We start from the raw sequence: 16,881 nt of genomic DNA on the forward strand, positions 1-16,881 counted from the left end.
TGCACTCTCACTCTATAAGATGGCCATTATGACGACGATGATGATGACTATGATGATGGCTCAAAAAAAACAGGACATTGTGAGGTGCGGGGCGCTGCAAAAAGGATAATACAACTTTCTCGCTCTATTTGCCACGCACACACATGTTGTTACAGTGCCGTGATTTTTGTTGCATCAAATTGGAATTTTTTCCTTAAATATGGTAAACATCGATGGGGCAGAGATTTATGTATAGTGCAGCGGCGCGTTGATGAAAATGACTCGCCGCTGCATTGACCGTGTTTACTGTTTGTCAGACAGGGCAGCAATTTACGCCCACATGCAAAAAACATTAATTTGCATGCAAGTCAATTATCAGGAGGCAGCAAACAGACAGGCGCTAGTTACCAGTTTTCAGTATTCAGTTTTCTGTTTTGAGTTTTCAGTTTTCAGTTTTTCAATTTCTTTTGCACAAACATTGGTGTTATTATTCCGCCATAAGGATGCAAGGACTAATGGAGATACTCTTGAAATGGGTCATGATATTCCAAAAGAATCGCATATGGCGCAGAAAGATTTATTTTGTTTTTCATTAAAGTACCATACAAACCATTAATTTAGCTCGCTACTCTTATAGAGCATCTGCAGGTTGTTGAGCTCAACGTGGACACTCAATGGCGAGGACTTTCAAACTGCCAGGCCAGCACATTTCTAAATGTTTTTATTAATTAAAAATATTGCAAATTAAACACATTTCCAAATTGCGTTTTGCATTTTTCGTATAAATACGCGGTCGATGGAAAAAATGCAAATATAATTTACAAAGCATACATTTCACATTTTATTCTTATTTTATGTTCATTGCATTTTGGTTTGCTCTATCGCCGCTTTCGCAGCCATCAGTTCTTAAACTTGCCTCAAAGCTCTTAAACACGATTACTACCTGCTAATTAGCTTAGAATACCTATGTTTTGGGACCAGTCTTGGGTGCATGATGGGGTCTACCTGCTTTTGATGGTCACCTCGCACTTGGCAGCCAGATTGCGGAGGGTGAGGAACTGGCCGGATGCCCTAATCTCCGGCCAGCTGCACCGGAGCGAGTGAGCAGGTCCCAGGAATCGGTGGCCCGGAGTCTCGATGACAGTCTCGAAAGTGGGTCCATGTGGCAGGTGGTCTAGGTGCCACAGGAAGACGGCGTGCTCATCGCCGCCGCCGATCGCAATGACAGCCAAGAAAAATGTGTGCACTCTGACGTGGCCAAAAGTGGAGGACTCCTCGCTCAGCCGCAGGCAGGCCACGCCCTCCAGGGGCAGCTGGGGGCGGACGTGCAAGCGTTCGCCGAACGTGCCGTAGATTTGCAACACTGCCAGCCGGTGGTCGCCGCTCAAATGTCGCAACAACTGCCATTCCCGCCGACCTATTGACCCCGCCTCCAGTGGCAGCTCCTGATTTACTCCGGCTGCCGGCGCCTGTTTATGGCTCCCCGCTGATAAGGATGCACCTCCCGAGTTCTCAACCACCGCCAGCGCCTGCATCGCGACTGTTGACAATTTGTTGGCCACTGGCTGGCCAAGTTGGTAACTGTGGCTGCTGCATGATTTCCCAGTTGGGCAATGATAATTTTGATACTCGCTCTCGCTGCTTGCTGACTTCTCATGCCCCAGCTGCTGCCGCTCCTGCTGCTGCTGTTGCTCCTGCACCTGGACACCATTATTTATGGTGGCAACTTCATCGCAGCGCAATCCGTCTTGATCTGGCCCAGTAATCCGCCAACTTTTCTTACTCAACTTTAACTTTGGTTTAACGAGCATATTGTTGTGACCTTCCTCCGAAAAGTGCTCGACAGCGGCCTCCTGATGCTGCACTTTTATCAGCGTGCAACGTGGCAGGACAGCCTCCTGCACCGCCTGCTCCTGCTCCTGCCCCTGCTGACTCTTTCTTCTGATTTCCCGAGGACTTTGGTCCACCAAAACTGTTTCGAGTTGCCTGGAGATTTGCTTGCCGCACTTGGACTTGCCGGAACTCGTCTTCGCCAGCGCCATTTTCGGTTGATTATGATATTCATTTGTGCACTTGTTGACGCTGCTCAGCTTTCCATGGCCCTGGGAGGCAGCCACCTTGTTGGTTTTCCCTGAAAAGAGGCACCGAAACGGAGGACCATTACAAAAAGTACGAAATGTAAATATAATAAATACAACTGGGACAACTGGATGGATATGCACGCAAGTTGTCCATTTGCGCTCGTTTGTGTTTTGCCCCCAAATCCCTTGACACAAACTCCCTTGAACTTCTTCAAGTGGCAAATGAAAATAGAGCAGAAACTAAGTAAATATCCGCGTACCTGCATCTGTATAAAAATGGTTGAACTATGGCTGAACTATGGGTGAATCCGGGCGAATCATAAAGAATGCACACTTAATGTAGACGCAATAAAAACGCACTAAGCACGGCATAATCTGGGAAAAAACAAAGCGAAGGACCCTGAAGTGGGTAAAAGTGGCAAAAAATGAAGACCAGCAGGGAAAAACAAATGCAGACAACGGCGGAAAATTCTGTTGCTGCTTGTTACCTCCGCTGTAAACTTCACTCCAAGTTAACTTGGTCGACACAGATTGAAAATGGCAACAAGGGCGGCTAAACTTTAAACGAAGCCGCCCAGTGGCAAAGCAAGAAAAGCAACGCCAACAACAATCTTCCGGCAAGATGGCAACGCAGCTAAGCGCGAAAAACTTTAGCAATTTATGTTACATAATTATGCCATAAAAAGAACAACAAGCGAAGATGAGCCATTGCGCTCAATTTCAAGCACTCTTGACTCGGCTCCGCTTTCTCGTCACATTTTTCTTTCATTTGCGCCGCATCTCGGTCGAGATTTAAGTGAAACATTGACACTTGCCGCTGTCGAAAAGTTATGGCCCACACAAATGAGGATTCCCCGCTCCCAGCCAGGATGTTGCCATTACCGCAGGATGTATTACAGCGGGGCGGGCACAAAGGTTATTTCCACAGGGTTTTGCATTACATGAAATAGAATACCTTTCGGACAAAAGTTCAATCGAACCGAAAGTAATTATAACAAATTGGATCTAAATAATCAAAGTAGTTAAGGCTTTGCTTTAAAAGTACATAATTCGTATTAAATTTCACCTTCGTTATGTATTAATATTATATAAAATCAAGTTATAAACGTTAATTGAAGTGATCAGCAGACTTTGCATCCTATCCCCACCACTCCCATTATGTTTTGCCATTCAAGGACACCCCTAGAAGCGCTCAGAATGCTGGAAAACAACGACATCTGTTGCCTAATGACAGGACCAATTGGGGTATCGCACGGCTTAAATAGATAAAAGTCGCGAATGTGTGTCCTTTAAGAACGACCAGCACTTACCGCCATCGCAGGGGAAACTCTCCGCCAGCAGGGTGAACAGTTTGTCCGACAGCAGACAGCGGCCTCTCGGCCCCAAAGGAACTCGGCACACGGGACACTTTACGGAGCGACTGCGGCAATTATTGCAGAGCACGTGTCCATTGCAGCACTGCCAGCCAGGTGGTTTGATGACCTGATTTCCGTTCCGGCCAGGTTACCAGGTTTCCGCCACAAGGAAAAAGGATAAATGAAACGAGAGAGAGAGTGCAGTGTGTGTAATTATTCAGAGGGGGAATTATTTCAATTAATTATAAATATCAGGGACATCGAACCCAGAGTCCCCATGAGCCGATATTGAGCTCAGCAGCCTGATTGCTGCATTATTATTTTCCCCAATTGCATTTAAACAAAAAGCAATTCTAGTTTGTCGTTCGTAATGCACAAACGGCAACTAAATTTGATTATTGCCCACATTTGCTTCTTGCTTGTCCCCGGTTCGCTTGGCATCCTCAAGTCCAGATGCAGTGCAGCCAGGATTGCTCTTCTCGAATAGACATGAAAAATGTATTATGCTGCGCAGCAAGCTTTCCATTTAAATTGAAAATCAAATTGAAAATATTGCAAGCGGATTTAAAATAATACAACTGTGTTTGATGCGCACCCAAATACTTTTGCGCATTTCAAGTCGGTCCCTCGCAAAAACACAAATGCGGAAATATGAAAAACAAAATAAATATGCCAAAAATACGAACACGAAAAATAGACTAAAAGGACTAAAGGGCTATATGCACACACACACACACACATAAATACATACTACATACATATGTATATCGATGTTACATATTTGGCCAAAGCTTTTTGTCTCTGGCTGTCTGTGCGTGTATTCGTTCAAAAACTGATGTAAATATGCAGGCGAACATAAATTTTGCAACGAGCTGAATAAAGAAACAATTTCTGTGCTACAGCTTTCATACTTTTTGCTACGATTTGCCAAAACTGCAATCGAAGTATTACAAATGTAAAACGATTCGATTGCAATCTGACCAGATAAAAACCATAAGATAAGGAACAAAGTGCACTGCAAAGTAAATTGGTTGCACATTAACGTTAAAGCGAAATCAGTGCCAAACTGCTTAATAACTGTTCAAGATGTATGTAAAGCATAATTTATAATATTTCTTGAGTGTATGTATATAAACTTTAAGGTTTAGAAACTTTGCCAGATTGGTAACATGCCTGACAAACAGAATAATAGGGATTTAAGGAACATGCACGTGTGGCAGATATTTTTAATGCCATTCGTCTTTTATTGTTTTTAATTGGCTTAAATGGCATGAGCAAATGCTTTTAATTTTAATACCCCAGCATGCATAAACAAAGACTCCAATTAGTGATAGAAATCAATTAAATGCAGCTGAGCGAAAACAAAATGGGGGAAGCGGAAGTGGAAGTGGAAATGGGAATGGCTCTGGAAACTGCAACGGGAACCGAAAGTGGCGGCGGAAGTGGCCAGAACCGAGTGGGTTTAGTTTTGGCCCACTTTTCGGCATCTGTCGTCGAGTAATCGAAATTGGCGTAGCATGCTTTTAGGCATATTGTAAAACCATCAGTTTGGTATCACCAGTATTGATTCTACTCCGAGTTGGCCAGTTTATATTGCCTAAATTAACTAAAACGCCGCAAGGCTGATCGAAAATGAATTAATCATAATGGCATCAGGAGAGCCAGTGCCGAGCTGTTTGTTTGCAAAATTTATGAAAATTAAATGGCCTGCCAATTTATGCATATTTAAATGAAACAAAAACAATTTCATGCTCGATTAAATGTCAAACAAGGAACGTCAAGGAAAGGAAAGGAGAGCAAAGGAAGGACATGGACAAACCTTATCCAACTGGATGCAGGCTAATGCAGGCGATTAGCATTCGAGGGAATCGAGGATGCACAACTATTGAAAATCCAGCAAAACAAAATCCCTTAATAACTTAATGGACTTGTGTGCGTGTTTGCATACGCCGCCTACGCTCACACACACACACACATACACGGGCATGGCAAAGGACATGGCATGTGCTCATAATACAATATAATGCCGTCTCCGTGCCATAGTAATAATGGCCAAATCCTAAGGACTCTTAGTGCCTCTCTTTCGCTCTCTCTGTCTCTCTCTCTCTAGAAACTCAGCCGCAGGACGGAGCAGGATAAACTGATTTCTGGTTAATAAACAAATTATTCAGTGCAGCTGCAAGTGGAGTTCAAGCTGCTCTGTGGCCAACTGCGAGGCTTCAAAGCTCCGACTCAGGCGTTGCAGCGTGGCCGTGTCCAGGATATCAGCTCCGGGATGTCCTTGCCCGTCCTGACCCGCCCAGCACAAGCTTAATTTATGGTTACACACTGACACTCAACACCACTCCACTCCAATCCAACGAGATGTGCTGCTGCAGGCGAGAATTTCATTTGAAAATAACTCTGCATTTTAAATGGTCAGAAATGGGGTGTAGCTGTTGCTCTGCTCACCGGTCTGCTCACTCTTTATCTTGTCTAATTAATTAAATTTATGTTTTTGCTGACAAGCTGGGCATACATACATATAATGCATAAATATAAATTTAAAGTCCGGCCCCTCGGCAGCAGCTTTAATTTAAATGCAAAACGAGCTCTGCGCTCCGAAGCATCAAAAACGGCAAAATCTGAATCTGAATCTGAATCAGAAGCTGGCCCGCAGGCGATTGACACGATTATTCACACTGACTTCCGCTGCCAGACACACACACACACTCAACCGCTCACTCGACACACACTAATCGTCAATATTTGATTTTTAAACGACATAATCAATCACTTTGGCCGTGTATATAGATGTGTATATATTGTGCAAAACTAATCAAATCACATGGCAGGGCAAACATTTATCAAAAAACCTATTCGAATATGGGCCAAAATAAAAAGAACAAGCAGTGGGCCGTATAAAAAACTTGGCCAGGCAACATAACCGACGGCTATTAACTGGCAACATGGATCTGGCCATGTGCGTCGTTTGAGTAATTGAGTCAACAAAGCTGGCACACCTGCGGGGCAGGGAGGAGCATCCCGTCATCCCTGGACCGGCGACAGCGCAGGAGGTCCATGGCATGGTCCATGGACGTGGGCAACTGACAAACGGGGGCACGCGGCACGGGGCATGGGGCACGCAATCACCGGCAGCCCGACGTTGCAAACTTTATATACAGTCAAGTGATTAGCAACAAACTTGCGCAGCCAAATCAACGCAGCCCCGGAAGAGGATGGCACTGGGATTGCCAATGGAACTAGCACTGCACAGACAAAAAATCTAAGTTACATGTTGGAAAACAATAGTTCAAAATATGTAAGCAGATACAGCCTAAAAATGCTTTGAAAAGTAGTAAAAGTACTAAGAGCCTAACTGACTTATACCATATCGCATATGACTCAGATGGAATAATAATATAATAGATATTTTTCTCATAGTGCCATTGACAGCAGCGGCTCACAAAGGCAAACAAGAGGGCAACTGGCCAACTAAGTTTCGAGCGAGTTGGGCCGAGAGTTCGAGCCCAGCTGAGTTGGATAATGACGAACTAGAACTAGAACCAGAACTAAAACTAAAGCCAGCCTGGCTCATCGATATGCAATGCACATGCAGGCAGCGGAATGTCCTTATGGCCCGGCATACAAACGTCTATTCGATCCGCCCCCTTTTGAAACAGCCCATCCATCCAATCCCGCATCCCGCAGCGACCATATTGCACTTACCTCAAGGCACACAGGACACTCCAGTAATTGGGAAATATGTTGCAGGCATGTTGCAAACTTTTGCAGCGATTGTTGATTAATGCCGTGCTGCTGCAAATATAAAGATAAAGCACTGGTCAAATTAAGGATGCCACTTCAAGGTTAAGCGACACTTCGGGAAATTCAATCAAATTGATCCGACGCCTGCACTTAATTATATATACATTTTTGGGGTGGAAGCCCACATGGGGTCGTTAATAATTCACGGTCCGGTGCGAATGAAAGGCTTTTGATTTAAGCCGATTTCCATTCAGTTTTGCATTCGATTATCAAAATCGTGAGGCCTGCCTGCATACGAAGGACGCATAATGTCCTATGGCCTAGTGCGGTTGCAAGTTTAATCTGTTTAACGGGTCAATCTGGCACACATTTTGTGATTCAATGCCTTCGGCATTGATTGAAATGGACTTTCCATGCCAACCACCTGTGTAGCTGCACGTATGTGTGTGTGTGTGTATTCTATGTTAGGTGTGTGTGCGAATGTCCTGGCTGGCCTTAAATTTGGACTATCACCGGCGAGGACATTTAGGTCAATTGAATTGTAATAAAGTACACATAATGTGTCAAGAACGAAATTGCGTTATTTCGATTCAATTGCATTTAATAAAGTAAACAGCTTCTCGGTTGGCAGATAAACAATTTACAACTACACCGATGCCGCCAGGACATCCGCACGGCTGAACACCTCAAGGATTACCTCGGGCTTCCAGTTTACCTATACATTCGAGCTTCAAATAAAAGACTAGGTCATTCGTTGACTTTTTAATTGAGAAACTTTTGATAAATCGAAGGTCCTGCGGTGTGGCTTTAAGGCTTGATATTGTTATTGACAATCATTATGTGAATGCCAGCGATGTGCATACAATGCAATATTTGAATTGATTTTAAAACAATGAATGCTGCACAAGATGACCCTCGAGAACCGAATCACTTTGAAATACAGAAAAACAAACTTATTAATTAGATTTAGCTTATGTAAAGGCTCATCTTAACGCAACTAAGCTTCCCTTTACGAAATTAAGCTTAAGTTAGTATCATTTGATGACCAGTCAATTACAATTACGTGTGGCTATGCCAGAACTATTAGTTGCAGGCTAGTCTGCAGTTTTTTCTCTGTGCACAGTAACCTTGGAATGGGGCTCTATTATTTCGCCCGCCAAACTGCAGTAGGCCCACAAAGCAAGCGGACCAAGCTGCAGATACTAATTACTAATTAGCAGTAGCAGTAGCAGTCATTAAGCCAATCAGAATTACGTAACGCTCAGCGGCGCACTGATGCAAGACAATGGCCCATATAAGCAACACACTCCTCCGCTCATCTTGGCCCAATTAGGCCAACAATATGGAGCACAAGTGGCGACTACTTACCACAGCATGTGATGCCTCGGCAGGATCCTCATTGGGGTCGATGTTCGCCTGCTGGCGCCACATCATCAGGGTCACGACCTCGGCGCCGCTCTGCCAGTGATCCTGCAACCGATTGGCCAACTCACTGATTTTTAGCCCCAGGACATCGGCTCCATTCAGCTCCAGCAGGGTGTCGCCCAAACGAACTCCGCCCCTTTCCGCACTCGACTTGGCCTGCACCCCGCTAACCCAAGGATACGGATCCCAGGGGGCACGGCTCAAATTCAGTCCCAATGTGCCGTTCGCGCAGGCGTAGATGGTGCACAACTGAAGCATATTGGCTGTAACAGAAAGTGGGTTCAAATCAAAACAGACACTCAAGCCACAAGGTCGCTCATAAATTTGGCCAATTTTCAACACCGGAGACGCACACACTCACACTCCCTCGCCGCGCTCATCTAATTACCTGGGCTAACAACACATACATATATAAACAACACCTAGGCGAGGAGAGCTTTGAAAAATGTTGCCAAACTGTTTTACTTCGTTTGTCAGAGGGCCAAGATGCCCCAACACTAGTTGACATGCCCATCACGTACACACTCGCATTTATTATGCCCCCGAGTGTGTGTGATTGGGGCAACCGGAGGCCGGAGACCGGAGTCCTCTGATTTCTAGTTCCAACACTTGGACTCATTTGCACCTTTCGACGGGCGATTCCTTCACCTTTCGGCAGCTTCGAGACGAAACCCAATTAATTAGCCAGAAAGTTTCGGTGCCAAGTGGTCGTAATTACGCATACGCCACGTTCGCCAGGCGTAAAATTTGCGCACATAAATCAAAAGTTTTGCGGAGCCCAGTCAAATAAAAAACAAAAACCAAAATAGAAAGGGTTTCTTTCAAACTTTTTAGCACCAAGGAAAATCAATTAAGCAACAAAGCCAAGCCGGAACTCATATATATATATGTACATATATACTGTATATGTATGGTATTAGCTGTTCTACCAACTGGAATTCTTTAGCTTAGTCACAAATCGATATCGAAGTCATCAGATTCGCTTGGCTGTCAGTTTAAAAGATTCTCACTGCGAAATTGATTATGTTTCTTGCACTCGAGAACATTGAGTAGACTGAGAATTTATAGCTTCCTCCTTGGCTGTCTACGCACGCGGATACAGATGTGAGTTTGAGTACGACTATGAGTTCGAGTGCGAGTATGGCAAACTTGTTCAAATCACTTCACTTCACTTCTACTGACATTGGCCATGAAATCGCTATGACGTCGGCTTATTGAAGTGGGCACAGCAATAGTTAAGGTAATCATTGAACAATAAGCTGGCCATCAGCCAACGATGTGCTGCTGTCCCTTGTAAGGGCAATCAAGATTTCGATTTAATTATCAAACCGCACGAATTAGTTAAAGCTGCACCCACAAAAAAAAGATAAAAAAGAATCTTCAAAAGCACTAAACCAATGAAGCGCATCGCTTGGCTGGCAAACAATTACGCAAACCCCAAAATGCAGGATGACTGCCACTGGTAACGCTCCAATTAAGGTCCAAATTTAATTGCCCACAGGCATGTTTATACCGTAAAGTTAACGCTATGAATCTTTAGCTTAGTAGGAAGCGAACTTGGCTCAAACGCGTGTGAATTGCAACTGAATCGGCCGAAGGCGGTGCAGTGCACATAGCACACAAGTTGCAGCTCGACTTGAGTCACACGTCTTGGTGGTGGCCGCTTTCGTTTTCAGTGTATATTGAGTCAGTGGCAAAACTGGCGAGGCGAGACTAAAACAAACTCGCACGAAAATTGCGTCACAATTACACGAAAGAAACCGCAAGCGAAAAAAAAACGAAATAAACACATAAATAAAAAAGCCCCAGAGACAGAGACCCAGAAACCCCAAAGCGGGCTAAAAAAAAAAACGTTGCGCATGCGCCATTGGCGCTGCAGCAGCTCTACAATTAGCGAACTGTGCGACTGCCGTGTAAATTTCGATTTGAACGTGATTGTAGTCTCTTCTTTTTGAACCCCCCCCCTTTTTTCGCACAGTGTTTGCGCAAGCATTGCGTACGAGTACGTACATATATGATTTATGCGCTGTTTCTAATTCAATTTAGACCCGTTTGTTTGCTTTGGAGGTAGAAGGAAATGGAAGCAAACTTGTTTGCCGCTTTTAATTATGCGAGTATCCAGCAAATGCGTTTATAATTGTGCGTTACACTTCCGCGTTTTTATTCTCGCTTTTAGTGTTGGGCATCTGGGCTCTTAGCCGGACCTTGACCTAAGCCAACGCTTACTAACTTGGCTTGGAAGTTGGTGCGGTGAGCGTAAGGTCATTTGGGCCATTAGCCCTTCCATGCTTTGTTAGCAATTACACACCGTTTTTTTTTCCACCGTTTCTGTTAGCCAGCTGGTTAATCAATTTTCACAACTCTCGGCCACGCTAGATGATTTTCGATATCTTTGTGATCGTATCGTAATCACTTTATTTCGGCGCCGGCGCTTCGCACTTCGCGTTTTCCAGCGGAACTTGCGGCGCATGCTCACTTAACCGAATGCGAGTTGCGAAGAAACTGAGGCTCGACTTCTTCACAGCTGACCAGCAGACCTACTAACTTGGCTTAAAGCGAGCGCCACCTGTGGGCAGAGCTTTGCACTTGGCTTCAGCGAGCTTTTCATCGTTTTATTTTGTTTTTTGGAAACCGCATCTACTGGCCACAAACAAGTCGAGAGCCAATAGTGTGAAGAGGCGGAATTGCACTTGAATTTGGCCATTTGCCTTTGGGCCCGGCCTAATTGCTGGCCGATTAATAAAAGTCAATTACCTTTCAGGTGGATGGCTTTCCGAGAAACATGAATTTCGATGTTATTGCCTGGGTAAGTATTCTCTAATTTTGACACTGCTGACGGCTTTTGGCTGCCGAACGCTTCTGCGTGCCACATAAATTTGGCCAAATCTAATTGAACTGGCAAATTGAAAAGCCAAAAACAAATTACACACACACACACCACGCACCACAATGCCGCCCAGGGTCAGTTTTGCTGGGCGCAAATTTAAATGAAATTACCAATTTCAATGCTATTTGGCCAATGTTTTAGACGACCAGAGCAGCGCCAAACTCAAATTACCGCCTCAATGGCAGTTAAACCGGCGATAACAAAACAACAAAAAAGCGAAAGTCAAATGGATGTCGATGGTTTGGCCATGCCAAACCAAATCCATTTGTCAGCTGCCAATTTCCATCAGTTATCATTGTTAGGGTTAATCGACGAGCCGGTTTTAGACCCAATTATTTATTTAGGGCCCCATTGTTTATGTTTATCGCCGTTTGACACCCTAGTGCGGTGCCAACACACTCGTCGTTGTTGTTTTAATTTCTTTTGGCATTTCGAATAATAATATTTTGGTTTACTTGCTGGCCACTCAATCGCAAATGCACTGGCCATTTGACACTGCCAACACGCAATTAAGCCGAAAAATAGTGCTGTTTATTTTCAAATTTAATTACAAAGTCGGAAAACTTTTAAAGTCAACAAATGGGAATTAAACTGATTAAGTTTCGTGTGCATTACTGCTAATAGCGATTTTATCTGATTACGATTTGTGCCAAAACCGTAACCAAACTGTATAAATATACAATTTAACACTTAATTTGCAGGTCTTGTTCAGTTTATTTTGGCTATTTATATTTGTTTGGGCTGTTTTGCTATATTTACCTTAATAGTTTTAATCTCTAGTAACAAAACATGGTATAAGTGATAAGCGCAGCTTTATTGTTTTCAATTTAAGAGAAATAGCAGAAGGTTTCCATGAAAAGCGAAGAGAAATAGCCGAAGGTTTCTATGAAAACTATTGTATTTGGCCATGTTCTCGATTTCACTTCCGCACAATTGTAGCAGCCTGCACATTCGAACCAACTAATTTACCAGGTTATCAAATGACTTAATCGCTGAAGAATTTGTTTATTTATTCGGTATATTTGAAGGTGTCACAATACGTAGACATGCAACTTTATAGCGCACCCAAAAACCGCTGCCAGCCCGAAAGTTCAAATATTTACTTAGCTCCACAAGTCTCATTTCCATGATCTCAGCTGGGTGTCAGCTTTGGATCTCGGAACTCAGATCTCAGATCTCCGATCTCGAATTCCGAATCTCGGATCTTGAACCGCAGCCACATTTTGGCGCCGAGCACTTACAACACCGCGTCAGATGGCCCAAAGTCATTAAGTTGTGGAAGGGGTTAAATGTGTGATGCTGGGGAGCTTGGCCAAAATGTTTGTCGTAGCCGATTGCGTCGGCCCAAAGCGCTCCATGTTCACTGCTCGCCGCTCGGCAACTTTTCAGCCAGCCAGCCAGCCAGCCAGCCACATACACCAGCCAGCCAGCTGGCTCGAAAAAAAATCAACAGACAGACGAAAAACAGTTTGCCAACTGAGAGCGCACGTTGAACACGTCTCTCGCTAGCCGCTTTTTATTTTGGCCCACAACGATCCGAGCACCTGTGCGAGTTTTCTAGCCCGAAAATGAGGAAATCAGCGGGAGGATTTCATTCCACATCCAATGAAGATGGGCAGCATGGCGATGGCTCCTCCGTGCGACTACTGAGAATTCCCAGAGCCGCACCTGCGATGGAGAACTACGGATTTCAGCTGACCCGCAGCAAATGGGATCCCTATCCCTGGGTAATAAAAGTGGCCATCGTTTGGAGATCCCGTCCCCTCCTAATTACCATATACCCATTACACCGACAGGTTTGCGAAGTGGCAGCCGGCACACCTGCCGCTCTCTGCGGCCTGAAACCCGGCGATTGCGTTCTGGAGGTGAGTAGAAGTTAGTGCCACAGGTTGGTGCCACCGTTGTCAGTTCTTTCAGCTCTCAGCCAGCAATGGACTGGCGGATTATGCACAGCGCAGACCAACTGCATTGGTAACTAAACTGCATTGGTAACTCAATCTGCGCCTGAACTCCAGTTACAAAATTAAGAATGCAATAGATCGACGCGGGGATTTACTTTGTAAACCTATTAAGAGCTTATTGAGACTGCTACTCAGGTTCCCAACTATGTGCATTCCACTTAGGATAGAAGAAAACAGAGTTTGAGGAACCCATTAAAATTATAATATATTTATAATCAGAAAAAAGTTCCTTTTGTTAGCTAACAGCTAGAAAAATAATGTAGTTTTTGTTGTAAAGCTAATTATGTATACTTGCGAGTTTTCAAGTCAATAAGTTCTACAAATTTGTGTGAATCGTAAGTTAAGATAAAAAGTACTATTCAGGAAAGCATTCCAATATGATGATTTGCACTTCTAGAAACAAATTCAAATCGCTATGGTCTTTTAAATTACGAATAGCTTGAGCTATGGAAGTTGGACCGTACATATATCCAAGTCTGGACTTTGCAGCCGCTATTGTAGCCGCATTTGTTGTTCTTCGTGGATATTGTTTACTTAAAATAGCAATGCAGTAAAACTTAATTGCTCGGCATCGACTTTATTTAGAAACTTTATTGGATGTGGAGTGGGGAACTAGAAACAGCTGGTGAATGCACAGCCCGCCCTAAAACTAATGACACAACTCGAACGTAGTAAAACAACTAGTTGATGACAAAGATTAATTAGCACGAAGTAAATATTCAAAGCAAATATCAGTTATCAGATAACAGATAACAGCCAATTGAGTTAACAGTGCTAGCTAAGGTTAACATCCGCAAGCAGTGCGTGCGATACAGCCGCAAGCAGTGCTTTCGAATTTGTAATTGTGTTGGCCATATTTTGTGGTATTCATTTGTTTTCTTTGGTAGCTCGTGGAAATCCAAATATTTAGATACTTGGTACTTGCTTTCTGTATGGCACTTATTTCCTAAAATAAATAAACAACATTTCCAGACATTTTCTATAAAATTCTATAATATTTTATTTCCAGGTAAATGGCAACGATGTTTTAGGCTTGAGAGTGTCTGAAATCGCCAAAATGGTGAAGAGTCAAAAGGACTGCGTCACAATTCTCTGTTGGAACAGTGAATGTGATAAGGACTGTGATACTAATGTGAGTATTTTCATTGCAGTCCTGAAATCCTTCTTTAAACCATCAAACACACTCAGTTATCCGTTCCCCATTAAAATCGCGCTAACACAATATTTTTTTCAAAAATCCATAGAGCATCTGCTGCGCCCCCATGCCCACCAGTTTGCGCCGCCTGTCCCTCGTCCTGGAGAGCATCCTGCGCCTCGTCGAGTGTCCTGTCTGCGGGGTGACCATCTCACCGCCGGCGATGCAGTGCCAAAACGGACACCTGCTCTGCGTGGACTGTCGCATCCGCTCGGAGCGATGTCCTGTCTGCCGGGACTTCTACACTCCCCGCCGAGCGCTGTTGGCGGAGCAAATTTTCCTGACCATTGCCAACGCCTTCGAGATGTGCCGCTCGGAGAACAAGCTGCGGCAGAAGCTCTTTGCCGGGATAACACGGCCAGTCGTGGGCCGACAGGACAGGATAACCGGACAGGACACCTGGCGAAAGCGCAGGCCAGTGCTGCCAACGAACAAGTTCCTAACCAAGTTGCTTGAGGGCTGCGCCTACTCGACGGATAACCTCAGTCCCTCGAATGCCGCTACTCTGCTGCGGACTAATACCACGGACGTCGCTGGCGACTCCAGTGAAATCCCGGCCAGAACATCGCCAGTGACAGCCACGCCCCCCGAAAGGACAACAATGCATGCCACGCTTGACGCGAATGCGGCGCATCCTTCACTCTCGACGAATGATTTACAGCAGGAAGGAGTTAAGCCGAATGCCGAGGGCGTTGACGAGGAATCCGGAACGAACAGCAGCCACATCTCTGCCACATCCTTGCATGGCCCTCCGCTACCAGCCTCCGTTAGCCCGGGCATCAATGAATCTTCCGGATTGCAACCCGTTCGCATACCTCCTGTCACTCCAAGCCAAGATTTGCCCCAGCAGGTTGTCCAAACTAAGCCGGCCTCGCTGTTGTACCGCTGTCCCTGCAAGCTGCAGGATCCACAGGATCCTGCAAAGGACCTCCACCAGAACTGCTGCTACAAATCCGCTTTCCGTCTGCTTTGAGCTCGGGCATCTCAATCAACAGCATCCTCTTATCAGGCGCGTCCCCAATTCGCCCCCCGCCCCTCTTGCTGTTTTCCTTTCTAATTAAATTAAATGCCAGTTGCTTGGCCAAAGTTGCTTATCGCGCAAAGAAACGAACCCGGCCAAAGGAATTGTATGGGTGTCAGGCCGGGACAAAGGCCCACGCTGGAGATGCAAAGAAGTTGGTCCAGCTAACTGCAGCGAAGAGTTCAACTTGGCCAAGTTGAGTTCTAATTGAATCACTCCTGAACGCTCCAATGACTTTGTGTCATTTGGCGTCCGAGTTGGTCAGCTCGATAATGAAGTCCGGATGGACTGCATTCAGGGAGCGTCGCAAGAGGAATAAAAATATTTTAAGTCAATTGGACTTTGTGCAAATGATCAATAGAATATGCAACATTATTTGAGTACTTGTTCATTCTAAAATCCTTTTCCCACTGCATACTCAAGGGCACAAAGTACAAACATTTCTCGCAGTGCAGTGCAACTTATGACTGCTGACGGCGACGCCACGCGCAGATGCAGGTCAATCAGTGGCAAAGTGAAGGATGCCGGACAAGCGCGTAATGAGCTTTATTTGTCATCGGGAGCAGGCATGGAACCTGTCCAGTCCCTGGTTTCTTGGTCCTGGTGGTTCCTGATGGCCCCATAATGACAGCCGCAGTTGGACAGCCATTATGCCGGCCGTTTACCATTTAATATTGATGCCGGACGAACCGCATCAATGGAGGAGCGAGCAACGCCAGCAACAGGCTTCAGTTACTCCAAACCGCATTCTTCCTATCGCTGCAGAATGGCCTCCCGCTGCTTCTTCGCCGGAGCGAGGCTGCCATGAAAATGTCATCAAAACAGGAAGTGGCAGTTTAATTTAAGCGCGTTAATTGAATTTTATTTTCTGCTTTGTTGATGTGCCGAACAAAAGCCAGGGCGCCGACCAAGTCCAAGCCGGAGACCATAGACGGTAGTCCAGATCCGCGTCCAGTCCAGCTAGTGCAATGCAGAAATTGATTTGCTGCTGCTCCTGCTGATGCTGCCACTTCTGATGGCGGTGCAGTATTGTGGGTGCGGATTAGTAGGAATGACCGGAATAAACGGCCGTATCCCGTGGTGTCGCCACCTGGCAGAGTCGGCAAACTTTAATTACAAACTTCTATGCGCCATTATGCACTCTGATGCGCGTCCGCCCGTGGAAAACCTGTTTAAATTGCTGTTATTGTTGCATTCTGCCGCCAGTCTTGTGGCCCACAGGCTCAGACC

The 16,881-nt window shown here is 45.1% G+C and overlaps 2 protein-coding genes and 1 long non-coding RNA gene across 5 annotated transcripts; 1 reads left to right on the forward strand and 2 right to left on the reverse strand.

Annotated features, from left to right (window-relative positions):
- Window positions 1-667: 667 nt before the first annotated feature.
- Window positions 668-11,091, reverse strand: CG34375 (uncharacterized protein). 3 transcript variants are annotated; one of them, NM_142852.4, is made up of 5 exons: window positions 10,896-11,091; window positions 8,531-8,850; window positions 7,124-7,210; window positions 3,371-3,542; window positions 668-2,110 (listed from the first exon to the last, which is right to left on the reverse strand). In NM_142852.4, the coding sequence occupies exons 2-5, from the start codon at window positions 8,843-8,845 to the stop codon at window positions 981-983; spliced, it is 1,704 nt and encodes a 567-aa protein (NP_651109.3). In that variant the 5' UTR covers window positions 8,846-8,850; window positions 10,896-11,091; the 3' UTR covers window positions 668-980. The 3 variants fall into 3 exon arrangements, with proteins under 3 accessions (NP_651109.3, NP_001163693.1, NP_001262855.1); NM_001170222.1 differs by having other exon boundaries at window positions 7,124-7,213; NM_001275926.1 differs by lacking the exon at window positions 10,896-11,091 and adding an exon at window positions 10,101-10,145 and having other exon boundaries at window positions 7,124-7,213.
- Window positions 11,092-12,449: 1,358 nt separating this feature from the next.
- Window positions 12,450-12,889, reverse strand: lncRNA:CR44225 (long non-coding RNA:CR44225). Its single transcript, NR_074052.1, has one exon. It is a non-coding gene; the product is annotated as a long non-coding RNA:CR44225 (long non-coding RNA).
- A 51-nt stretch (window positions 12,890-12,940) lies between these two features.
- Window positions 12,941-16,004, forward strand: CG6688 (uncharacterized protein). The gene is made up of 4 exons (NM_142853.2): window positions 12,941-13,201; window positions 13,271-13,339; window positions 14,445-14,567; window positions 14,680-16,004. The coding sequence occupies exons 1-4, from the start codon at window positions 13,043-13,045 to the stop codon at window positions 15,601-15,603; spliced, it is 1,275 nt and encodes a 424-aa protein (NP_651110.1). The 5' UTR covers window positions 12,941-13,042; the 3' UTR covers window positions 15,604-16,004.
- The last annotated feature ends 877 nt before the right edge of the window (window positions 16,005-16,881 follow it).

The sequence above is a fragment of the Drosophila melanogaster genome, chromosome 3R (genome assembly GCF_000001215.4).
Source record: "Drosophila melanogaster chromosome 3R".
NCBI classification, from domain to species: domain Eukaryota; kingdom Metazoa; phylum Arthropoda; class Insecta; order Diptera; family Drosophilidae; genus Drosophila; species Drosophila melanogaster.

Coding starts and splice junctions, on each gene's coding strand:
- CG6688 (NM_142853.2), top strand. CDS start 13,043: ATGAGGAAATCAGCGGGAGGATTTCATTCCACATCCAATGAAGATGGG. Junction 13,202..13,270: donor AATGGGATCCCTATCCCTGG/GTAATAAAAGTG, acceptor TTACACCGACAG/GTTTGCGAAGTGGCAGCCGG. Junction 13,340..14,444: donor CCGGCGATTGCGTTCTGGAG/GTGAGTAGAAGT, acceptor TTTTATTTCCAG/GTAAATGGCAACGATGTTTT.
- CG34375 (NM_001170222.1), bottom strand. CDS start 8,845: ATGCTTCAGTTGTGCACCATCTACGCCTGCGCGAACGGCACATTGGGA. Junction 7,214..8,530: donor CCGAGGCATCACATGCTGTG/GTAAGTAGTCGC, acceptor TTATATTTGCAG/CAGCACGGCATTAATCAACA. Junction 2,111..3,370: donor GAGTTTCCCCTGCGATGGCG/GTAAGTGCTGGT, acceptor GCCTCTTTTCAG/GGAAAACCAACAAGGTGGCT.